Genomic DNA, 12,259 nt, shown 5'->3' on the forward strand with positions numbered 1-12,259 from the left:
CCACTTCGACGTTTTCTCAACCAGTGACAACCATTTTGGCCCCTTCTGCTCTAGAAATAGGTTTTAAACCATGCCCTAGGTCTGATTACTTTAGAGCTTTGTCCTCTATATATGGGGAAGGGGAGGATTCCGACAATGAGACCTTTTGGTTTACAAAGGACCACAACACCTATACCAGAGGAATTTATCTCTGAAGAGAACAGGTTAAAAGATCTTCAAGACTCTTTACATGAAGCAAGTGGTTTAGATACTTCTCCAGAAGTAGAGTTTGCTAAACCAGACCCTGGGGAGCATGCTGAGACCCCTCATAGCGTTCTGATGGCAAGAATAATAGAATTCTTGGGGTGGTCTACACCTACACCTTCTTTTCAGCAGGATGACCTTACTGACATTTTAGTTAAAGGTCCACAGGAAGATCCTGTTGTTCCTTTTCATACTGCTCTGCAAAGAAAGATCTCTGCTAATTGGGAAACCCCTGCAGTTAACAAGAAACTATCTGCCAAATACATGGTATCTGCTACAGATCCTGAATACTTGAGCAAACATCCAACTCCAGAGAGTTTGGTTGTACAAGCAGCAACTTCATCAAATAGTTGATCTGCATACCCTACTATTCCACAAGACGGGGACGATAAAAGGTTTGATGCTATGTCAAAAAAAGTATTTTTCGGCATGTAGCATGGTGCTTAAATCTATTAACGTCACTTGCACGCTTGCAAGATTCAGCCATACACTTTGGGAGTGTGCTTCATCTGCAGCTGACTGTCTCCTGGAAGGAGAGGAAAGGGAAGCATTTTAAACATCATCAAAGATGGGACAGATGCAATGTGAGTCCCTTCAAACTGGCATTGATTCTGCTGACAGTATCAGCAGGGCCATGGCGGCAAGTACCACAATCCGCAGATTTGCGTGGTTGGGGAAGTCTGGTTTTGCTCCCGATGTACAAGCCAGACTTTTGAACATGCCCTTTGACGGCACTTCTTTATTTGGTAAGAAGGCTGATGACAGCCTGGAGAAGTTGCAAACATCCAAGGCAGCAGCGAAATCTCTTGGGGGTGCAATCCGACAAACTCCGAATCGCCCCTCGGGAACCTCCTGGAGGGGTAGGTCCTTTCGCTTTTACTCCGCATTCGGAAAAGGCAGAGGACACCCAGCTCAAAGGGGCCAGAAACGATTCACCCGTGGTGAACTGGGAAAAGGTACAAAAACCGCAGCAGAAGGTGCCACTTTACCCTCAGCATCTGCGTCAGCCTCTTCTAAACCCCTCTGAGGTCTCCCTTCACAAGACACCAGTAGGGGGCAGGTTAACCCAACATCTGGCAGAATGGGAGGCTATTACATAAGATGCTTGGGTATTGTAAACAGTTGCCCAAGGTTACTGCCTGCCCTTCCTACACACCCCTCAGTCATCCACCAGGGAACAACTCTTTGAAGTTTCCAGACCCGCTCCTTATGTAGGAGATTGTAGACCTGCTAGAGAAAGGTGCCATGGAACCGGTACCTGTAGCAAAGAGGAACAAAGGTTTGTATTCTCCCTACTTCCTAGTACCAAAGAAGGACGGAGGACTGAGACCCATCTTGGACTTGAGGGAATTGAACAAATTCCTCAGGAAAGACGAGTTCAAGATGGTAACCCTTTCTCAGATCCTCCAGGCCCTCCAGCTTCAGGACTGGTTGGTATCTCTGGACCTTCAGGATGCTTATTTCCATGTGCCAATCCATCTCAAACACGGGAAATACCCGAGGTTCACAATTGGCAACTCTCACTATCAATTTCGAGTTCTGCCATTTGGGCTGTCCTCCGCCCAAGGGTCTTCACCAAGCTAATGTCTGTAGTGGCTGCAAGTCTAAGGAGGGAAGGGATCCATGTCTACCCCTACCTAGACGATTGGTTGATCAGAGCAGTATCTTCGGAACAAGCTCAGATCCAGCTAGATTATGTCTGCCACTTCCTTCACAAGCTGGGCTTCTCCCTCAACTTAAAGAAGTCACAAATGATACCATCACAGAGACTCCAGTTCATTGGAGCAGTCCTGGACACCTCCCTGGGGAAAGCCTCGCCACCAGATGTGAGGGCTCAAGATATTCTACAGATGGTCACCAAGTTTCAAAATGCCCAACGTCTACCAGCCTTCGACTTTTTGAGGTTGCTAGGCCTCATGGCATCCTGCATCTTCCTAGTGCCAGAAGCTCGCCTGAGAAGGAGCTCCCTCCAGTGGGCTCTAAGAACCCAATGGTCGCAATTCTCCGGAAGAATGTCAGATCTCCTTCAAGTCCCAGACAGAGTGGCTCGAGACCTTCAGTGGTGGGCCTGTCGGGAGAACATCTTGAAAGAACACTTTTGGCAACCATGGCCAGAGATAACCGTAATCACGGATGCCTCACTAACAGGGTGTGGAGTCCATGCCAACGGCTTGACCATCAGTGATCGTTGGTCTCCATCGGAGTCCAGACTACACATCAACCTGTTGGAGCTGAGAGCAATCTGACTAGCGCTGAAGGCTTTTCTGCCATCTGTACAGGGGAAGAATGTCCTAATAGTGACGGACAACACAGTGGCCATGCACTACCTCAACAAAAGAGGAGGCGTAGGATCACTGCCACTGTGCAGAGAGGCGATGCAGCTCTGGTTTTGGGCAATTCAAGAAGGAGTCTCTCTATTGGCAGTTCACTTAGCCGGAGAGAAGAACTTGACAGCGGACGCTCTGAGCAGGCAGTGCAGTTTCCCACGAGTGGAAGCTAGCTCAGGAAGTCCTTCAAGAGATCTTCCCCCTTTGGGGAACCCCTCAAGTGGATCTGTTCACCACCAGTATCAACAGGAAGTGCGATCGGTTTTGTTCAAGGGAATTTCCCCCGAGAGGAGCTCTAGGGGACGCGTTCGTAGTAGACTGGGAGTTTCCACTTCTATACACGTTTCCTCCAGTCCCTGTCATTCCTCAGATGAGGAGGTTGAGAAGATTCCGGAAGACTATGATCCTAATTGCCCCGGATTGGGCCAGGAGAACATGGTACCCGGACCTTCTGGGCATGTCCATCTGCCCTCCGATTAGTCTTCCACAAAGAGAGGATCTTCTCTCACAGAAGGGAGATCAGGTTCTCCATCCAGACATCAGAACCCTCAACCTTCACGCTTGGTTTCTGAAAGGTTGAGATACAAGGATTGGGACCTCCCGGATGACGTCATGGAGGTGTTGCTTTCAGCTAGAAGGCCAGCAACAAAGACTTTATACCGCTGCCGTTGGAACAGATATTGCAGCTGGTGTAGAGAAAAGAAGATCAAGCCTTTTTCATGCAGTACACCAATGGTGTTATCTTTTTTGCTCTATTTGGAAAATTCAGGACTTCAAGTTGGTACGATCAAGGGCTACCTCGCAGCACTGTCAATCTTTAAGCGCACTGCGGAGGAGCCATCATATTTCAAATTACCGCTAGTAATCCAATTTCTGAAAAGGTTAACTAATATCTATCCCCAAAGGCCGTTCCAAGTTCCCTTGTGGGACTTAAATCAAGTCTTACATTTTCTGATGGGTACTCCTTTTGAACCACTCCATTCTTGTTCATTAAGATTTCTCACCCTTAAAACAGTCTTCCTAGTGGCTCTAACAGACAGTTGTTTTACAATTGAAGCCTAATTTCCTCCCAAAGGTGGTCTCAGAGTTCCACATCACTCAGAAAATAACCTTACCTTCATTCTATCCTCCTCCCCATCCAGGGAAAGGGGAAGAGAGGCTACATAGGCTGGATCCAAGGAGTGCCTTGAGTTTTTATATCAACAGACTTGCTAGAATAAGGCAAGCAGACCAACTGTTTGTAGGTTATGCAGGACACAAATTAGGATTGCCAATCACAAAACAGACCATTTCAAGATGAATTATTTTAGCCATTCTAGAATGCTACAAATTGGCAGGGAAAGAGCCCCCTCAAAACCTTAGGGCTCATTCAACCAGGTGTATCGCAGCCTCTTCGGCTCTCCAAAGAGGGGTACCGATTCGGGACATATGTGCGGCTGCCACATGGTTGTCCGCACATACCTTTACAAAATTATATAGACTGGATTCCTCCTCTAGCCAGGAGACAAGAATTGGCAAAGCTGTGTTACATTCTGTTCATTCTTAAAGGGAAATATTCCAATTTGACTCCCACCTCCTTTTTCACACCACTGCTATGGGAGTCTATCAAGATAAGGAATACGTCGGAGGACACCATCCCTTCGAAGAACAAGTTACTTCTTACCTTGTAACGTTATTTCGATGGGATGTTCCTCCGACGTATTCCCTATCGCCCCTCCCTTCCATCCCCACAGTAAAACTTCCCTTGTAGTTGCAGCTTACGCTCCTTCAAGGTCAATAACCAATTCATGCACAGCTAATTTCAAGCTTCATAACGGAACTGAGCAATGGCCGCTGCGTGAGTCTATTTATACGCACAATGACGTCGGCGCCGAGACGAAGGCTGTCGAGGGACACCAGCTCGAGGGACGTCTATGCGCAGCGCCCGCTACTGAAAAAATTTCCGAGGCCAGAAAGCTGGAATGTAATCTATCAAGATAAGGAATACGTCGGAGGAACATTCCATCGAAAGAACGTTACAAAGTAAGAAGTAACTTGTTCTTTTCCAAGGAGAAGCATCAGAAATGTTGATGCTCAAATTTGAACATAAATCTTGGCATTGATTCAGTTCATTGCATGCTGAACAGTTTTTATTTCAGAGGTTTATCTATACTGTAGCACCACGATGTAGCTTTCCCATAACTTCAGAGCGCTCTTCTTATGCTTGAGACCAAGAAAGGTATACAACAGGAAAAAACAGAGAACGTTAAACATATTTAATCAGGGTAGGCAGGGATTCCGTCTAAACTCAGCAGCTTTTAGGGGGTGGGAGAAATCATTTGGTGTGGAGTGCTTCTGGTTAGTTTACAGATTTCGCTACACGTTTACCAACGTGATGAACACACAATTCTAGTTTGTGTGTTAACGCTTTGCTGGTTTCTGTTGCCTGCGTTGGTCCTTGTGTTACATAATACTTTAAATTTTGTCCGCAATAATTGGAATCGTGTGACTTTAAAGCGGGTTTGTTGTGATCATGTTTTTACATGTTATGGGTGAGTCTTGCTGCTTGATTCTGCACTCTGCAACCTATCTATCCATAATGTGTTTTGGGGGAAATGGGTAATAAAGCATTTCAGAAGTGCAACTGAGTCATTACCAGAAATCTTATCAACTGCACACAATGTCTCGTTAGTAGTTATGGGAGTGCTTCTTAACACCTACGCACATATCCCCGTAAGCATTATCAAGACCATAAAAAGGTGAATTATTTTCATTGCGGTTTTAATTTGAAATGCTTAACCAACACATGTTTGTACACGTTGGAATGCCTGGAGTATGCAAGTGTTGGCCATGCGTGTGCATCGCTCCAGTGTACTTTTGTACACAGTAGAATAGGCAAGTGTTATGCATTCATTTTACATTTTTATTAAAGTGAGAGTTAAAGGCTGGTCCCGAGCAGCGAGCCTAAGACGGCCGGCCACTTGGATGCTTGCTTTGCTCCTGTTATTTGAATTCTGTTTGACAGGGGGATCTGCTCTGTTTTCCTCTGTAGTTGGGTGCCAAGAAAGGGCTTGGTGCCCAGAAAGTGAGCAGCCAAAGCTTCAGTGAAATTGAGAGACGGGCACAAGTGGCCGAAAAGCTGAGAGAGCAGCAGGCAGAGGAAGCCCGAAAAGAAGCCAATGAGTCCTTGTGAGTTCTCACCTCTTGCTAATTTTTAATGTTCATGATTCTGATGTGAAGATAATTAAATGAGGTGTTCCTTTGCGGGAAAGCAACACAAAGCCAGTACTGGTGCACAGAGACTCCATTTTAGTGACTTTTGTTATGGGTTTTGCAAAAGCTGTAAAGAATTTTGGGGGCAGATGGGGATAGATGAGGACCTAGCAGTAGTTTATGCCAGAGTAACTTCATGCAGTGCCAGCATAATAACGTTTTCTGAGGATTATGCATGTGTGGCATACTTACAGGCATTTTTTCTGACTTATATACAATGGGATCTCCATCACATGTGAAGATGTAGAGATTGCGGTAAACCGATCAGAGAGGCCCGTCATCTTCATGCACCAGATTGTGAAGCTAATCCTGGAATGTACTGGTGGGAGGAAGCACTAATGAAGGGCATATTCACTGTCTGAGGTCTGCCTTTATTTCTGGAATAACACTGTTGGGTCACACCTGTGTGATTTGCAAGGATGAGGGGTGGGGACTGTTGCCAAGCAGTATTCTGACCATACTGAGTTTGTTCTCTGCAGGGTAACCTCCATGCGATTGGCCTATCAAGAGCTGCAGATCGATCGCAAGAAAGATGAACAGAAACTGCAGACCTTAGAAGGCAAGAAGCGTGAACAGGCAGAGAGATTGGGCATGGGTTTAGTGGCCCGAAGGTACACATTTATCTGGTGGTATATCTGTGAGCATGGGCCATTTGTTGTCGCCTGTGTCTTTTTCTTTGAGAGAATTGGCTGCTAGCAATTTGTTAGTTCAAGGAATAAGATTGAAGGGGAGATTTATCTTTCATATAATCTGTGATACATTGAAGCAGAGACTGTTCAATTTTTGACATAACACCACCTTTCTGCTTGTATAGATCAATCTCTAGCACCTCCTTCCTCCATGCGGTACCGGACCAGGGCCTTTTCACACAGAAAACCCCTGTGTTCTTAAAAAGAGAACTGGCCAAGCTGGAGCAATTGCCTGACAGCTTATGCTCAGCACCATCTCCTGCGGCTTTGCCCACAAGTCCTTTTCTCTGCTACGGTGTGACTGGATGCCTTTTTCATTGCTCGTTTGAAACAAAGGGGACGTCCTGCCACATATGTTTGGGTATTAACATTCATTCATGCAAATGTTTTAATTTATCATATTAGTCTTGACAAGGGTATCTCTGTGTCTACTATTGCTATCATGCAGATAGAAGAACACTATACTGGATTGAGTTCACACCTCATTTATTATTTGGCTTGTGAATCTATCTCTGTAGATATTTTGACATTTTTCTGTTTTCTATTTGACGTTTTACTTTTGTCATAGTTAATGAACCATACAATGAACAGTTCCTAAGACCGTGCATCTACATATACACAAAAATAGGTTATATTACATGTTCTAATTTCACATATCTAGGTACCGTGGTAGTGCAACACAAATCATTACATGTAAAGAAATGTAATTGGAGCTATGCTTATTCTGGAGAGTGCTCTATGTCAAACTCCTTACTCTAGACTTTTCCGAGGTCTGAAATGCCAGGCAGAAGGGTGACCTAACCATAGGTCTACGCCAAGACATGAATCAGAAAAGGAGAGTTCTTAATGAGGACTGTTAAAACACACAGGGTGCTGTGTCCAGTGACGTTTCGGCTGTTGAGTGGAATAGCCTTCTTCTGGGCCATAGACAAGGACTCCCTATAGGAGGAACATACAAATAAACTCAATTAGTAACTACATATGTACACAAGGGTGTTAACAAGTGAAAGATTAAAACCATATCAAGAGAGGATAATTCTCATGTGCACGCCAGTAGTTCACTGACCTTAACTGTCTTTTTCTAAAATGCTCTCTGTAGTGGAGGTAGCGGGGTAGCTCATGGTGTGTCTCACGTTTTTCTAATGAGACTTCTAACAAGGAGTACTGCCGTGGTACTCTGAGAGGGAAAAGAAGAAAGGGAGAAATAGAAGCCACATTTTTTTTTCTCTTCCTTTTCGCTCTCAGCATTCCCTAGCCTGAAGACCACAGTGGTTGTCTTGTCACTGCATTTCTTATAGATTGGAGGGTATGCCATTACCTGTTATTGGCTTGTGTAGAATTAGCTTTCATAGGTTGGCACTCAGTGGAGCTGGTCTCTATTTCCTGAGAGACATCAGGTCCTACGACTCCCTAAAAAATGCAAAGCGGCTGTATTAAAAAGGGTACATATCTATTGTTGGAGAGCTTATCGCTGTCATCTGCAAGTGCAACGTGGTGCCAAACGTATTCGGCATAATGACTAGTGTGCCACATGAACCGCCTACCTGGTGCAGTTTGCAAATGAGATGAACGATGGGGTAATCTGAGTGTGGCGCCTTCACATTCCCACAGCGTCTGCTGTATCCATTACATTTAGGCGTCTCGGGTAATGGAGGTGTTCCGAGCTGTGCATTCTATTAACTGTGCATGTGCTGGAAAGTGGCGTCTCAACTTGGTGCGCATGGGTCTGGGCCGGCGCGTCTCGTTGTCCTTGGCAACCAGGGCGCTGTCTTTCAGCTGGTGGAGCGAGGGAGGACGGGACGGGGCTTGTGCAACAGTGGCCAAGTGTAAGTAGTATGTGAAAAATTATTGTTGTGGAACGCACTAGCGTTCGGATTATGGCCTGGAAGGACCGGTGTCAGATGATGACGCTAGCTTGATTTAGTATACATGCACCATCACTTGTAATGTTGCTAGCGGTCTGGTGTGGCAAAGGGGGCCTCGGGCAGCTGGCGCAGGAGCGGTTGCCGGGTCCCCGACCTCTTGGTAACAAGGGTTCAAAAACATGGGCATGGTGTCTTGTGTAAAATGCATGTTGTCACAGGAGTCTGCTTAGTCAGCTGCAGGAACGTGCAGAATGGGAGGCTGGCATCATGGGTGTTGGGCCATAGAGTTGAACTGCAGGCACGTCTGTCGTCCATGTTGTGGACTAAAGGCACGGGTCACCAATTGTACGGGCCTGTAGGTTGTGCTTCGTTGAGGTCCCTGATGGTAGATTTGAGTCTAAAGATCCCCCATGATTCTTTATGATTTAGTGCGCTTGTAGTGTTGGTAGTTTTAAGAACTTTATCTATTACCCACCACAGCATGGTCCGTGTTGGTGCTCCAGATACCGGGAAACTAAAGGAGCAGTGTGCGCTTTGCAGCGAATGTGGGATCTGTGTTCTCCAAATCTCTTGTTTGTCTCCTAGTTTGCCCTACATAACATAGTCCACATGGGCATTCCATCACATAGACTACTTTGGATTTCTCACAGTTTGAGAAGTGTTTGAGGTGCCACTCCTTATTATCCACCATGAATGATGTCATCTTCGTCAATTTGCAGACGGAACAGGTGCCACATGGATGGTGTCCTCCGATCTCCCTCATGTTCCTTAGTTCAGTCCTCGTGGTTTTCTTATTTAGCCCCAGAAAACTGAGCTGCTTCTCGTCGGACCACAACCTCGCCTTAACAAGCTTGACCCCGTTACACATCTATCAACATGGATGGTAACCTGATCAAAGTGGCCAAGAGTATCAAAACCTTAGGGGTCCACCTAGATTCCACTCTTTCACTCAAAAAGCAAGTAAATGCCTTAACCTCCTCCACAGCATACACAAACAAGCTCATCAATGCTTGTAAAGCATTCCTCTTGCCTACCAGCTGCATCACCCTAGCCAGGGCACTTGTGCTCTCAAAAATCGACTATTGCAACACCCTCTTCTTGGGCACCTCGGAACGTAATTTGAACAAACTCCAGGTTCTGCAGAGCAACGTGCTTAGACCAGCATTGAGCATCCCGCGGCACTCTTACATCTCTACCTTTTAGACAAAATGCACACTGGTTCCCAGTACGGGACGAATTGCCTTCTGGTCATCATCCATAAATGTCTCTCAATCGACGCTCCTAAGTACCTGGCAGACAGATTTAACAAACGGTCATCGGCCAGACCCACCAGAACTAGATACTCTCACTGCCTCAACATCCACAAATTCGCCTTAAAAAAAGCAGGAGGGTCAAGCTTCCCTGTTCTAGCACCGAAACAATGGAATGCTGTTCCGCACAACCTCAGTAATGAACCCTCGTTCTGGTCGTTCAGAGCAAAAACAAAATCTTGGCTTGCTAACCATAAATGCTCTACTGTCTGATTATTATGTCTGTAACATCACTATTGCGACCACTATGGAACACGGTCCACTGCACTTGTTTACTGTATTGTTTGCTCTTCCAAAATGCTCTCTGGCGCCCAGTTACCTCAGGGTTCGGCGTGCGGTACATAAAGAAACTAAACTAGCATGTGTAAGGACTTCCTTAAGATTTTTTGCACGTTTAAGTGCCATCCTGGGTAGTGTCTCTACCGGAAGGCTAAGTTGTGTTAATGGCCAACATTTTTTAATCGGTCCTTTCAGTTTGGTGGTGGTTGGGCCAAAGGTGGTGACACAAGTCATCATTTTTTCTTTTTCTGTATTGTGCACTTTAGATAGAAGTAGGGATTCTCTAGGTGTGTAACAAGCTCTTTTCCTGGTGTTATTCAAGAGTTTTTTTGGGTATCCTCTGGTTTAGTGTCTCATTTGCAGTTCCGTGGCATGTTTATACTGGTCCAGGTCTGTGCAGTTTCTGAGCACTCTTAGGAACTGCCCATAGGTTAGATTATTCCTAAGATTTTTGGGATGATTGCTCCTTTAATGCAAAAGGGTATTGCGGCCTGTGTCTTTTTTGTAAAGAGTTCAAGTTAATTTGTTGTTTCTAGGCCGGATGGAGAGGTCCAGGAAATTGATCTCCAGGTTGCTCCTGTTAAGGTTGAATTTTATTTCCTGGGTCTGTAAATTGATCCATTTCAGAAAGTTGTCCAAAGTGTCACTGTCGTCTTTCCAGATAAAAATGATATTGTCAATGTAACAATACCATTGGGAGATTTTATCCACAAAAGGATTGGTGGTATTCAGAACATAGTTATAATAATAATAATTTGTCATTTATATAGCGCTACGAACCCTCGGGTATCTGAGCGCTGCTTATTATTACCCACGGTGTGTGGTGCTCATTTATCGACCTTGGAAGGATGAAAGGCTGAGTTTGGCCCTGCCGGGATTCAAACCTGCATCAGCAGGCTCTGCACAGATGTCAAAGTGAGCGCTCTACTCGCTGTGCTATCGGACCGGCTATATAGTTGTGTTCATATTCTGACATGAAGATGACGGCCATACTTGGCGCGAAGCTGCCCCCATGGCGGTACCGCAGGTTTGTTGGAAAAATACATAATCAAATGTGAAGTAATTGTGGGGCAGAGCTAGTTCTAAAAACTCCATAATAAAGTTAGTGTGAACCCATCTCTGAGTCATGTGGTGTGTTAAATAGCGCCATATACATTCCAGTGCTGCATCTTGGGGTATGCTGGTATAGAGACTTCTAATATCCATGGTTACCAACAGCTCTTCAGTTTGGATGAATGGTTGATGTTCAAATCTTGCTATCGTGGCCATGGTATCGCATAAGTATGTGGGTGTGTGTTGACTGAGGGGTTTCCGGAAATAGTCCACGAATGTGCATATCGATTCTAAAATAGACCTGCAGCCTGAAACAAAAGGTCTACCCGGCGGGGTTTGTCCTGTCTTTGTGCGTTTTGGGGACGGCATAGAAAGCCGGAGTTCTGCCTTCCAAAGTGTTCAGGAAGGTTTTTTCTTTCTCTGAGATCAAGTTATGTTCAAGGGAGAATCTTGTCATTTCCTGTATTTTCACTTTAATCCCTGCTGTGGGGTCTTTCTTCAGTTTTTTATAGTTCAACTCCTCATTGAGAAGATTCATTACCATCTCTTTGTACTGGTTGACGTTTTGAATAACCATCCCCCTACCTTTGTCCGCCGTTTTAATAACTAGTTCCTTGTTTCCCTCTAGGTTCTTCAAGGCGCTCTGTTCTTCCGTGGTCAAGTTGTGTCTCAGATTTTGTGATGTCTCTTGGAGTTTCTTAATTTCTTGCTTGATGCATTTTTCAAATGAGACTATGGATGGGGTATTTCATTCTCCTTTGGGTTGAAGTTGGTTTTTACTCTAAGACCAGAGTCCTCCTTGTTCCGAGAACTTGTTCTCCTTGAAGTATGATGCACGTTGAAATGTTCTGAAGAAGTTGGACAGTTCTTGGTCAAGTTTAAACCAATCAGTGGGACTGGTCGGCATGAAAGACAGTCCTTTCACAAGTACTGATGCCTCTTCTTTGGTGAGCGTTACTCCTGAGAGATTAAAAATGGGGATCTCATTTAGTACCTCCATTGGTTGTGGCTTCTCCCGTGGGGTTGTCTCCATTGTGGGTAGTGGTAGAGATGCACATGCTGTGGTGGTGGCAGACCCTAGTACCCTGCTCTGGGGCCACTTTTCTGTAAAAAAGGAACCAGGGGTGGTGGAGGTTGGTGTTGTCCCTGGTATGGATGCCTTCCTCGATTTTGGGACTGGTCAGCAGTGGAGGAGTCCAAGCTTGATGTGTCAGAAAATGACACCCATTTCCGTCTATTTC

The 12,259-nt window shown here is 45.4% G+C and overlaps 1 protein-coding gene across 4 annotated transcripts in view; it reads left to right on the top strand.

Moving 5' to 3' along the window:
- Nucleotides 1–12,259, top strand: part of ARFGAP2 (ARF GTPase activating protein 2) — an 885,096-nt gene that overhangs the window by 297,321 nt on the left and 575,516 nt on the right. For all 4 annotated transcript variants that reach the window (XM_069623180.1, XM_069623182.1, XM_069623181.1 and 1 more), the window contains 2 exons: nt 5,602–5,738; nt 6,302–6,433. In XM_069623180.1, the coding sequence (XP_069479281.1) occupies nt 5,602–5,738; nt 6,302–6,433 (269 nt within the window). The remainder of the gene's footprint in view (nt 1–5,601; nt 5,739–6,301; nt 6,434–12,259) is intronic.

Source organism: Ambystoma mexicanum, chromosome 11 (assembly GCF_040938575.1).
Source record: "Ambystoma mexicanum isolate Mex_15411 chromosome 11, UKY_AmexF1_1, whole genome shotgun sequence".
NCBI lineage: Eukaryota > Metazoa > Chordata > Amphibia > Caudata > Ambystomatidae > Ambystoma > Ambystoma mexicanum.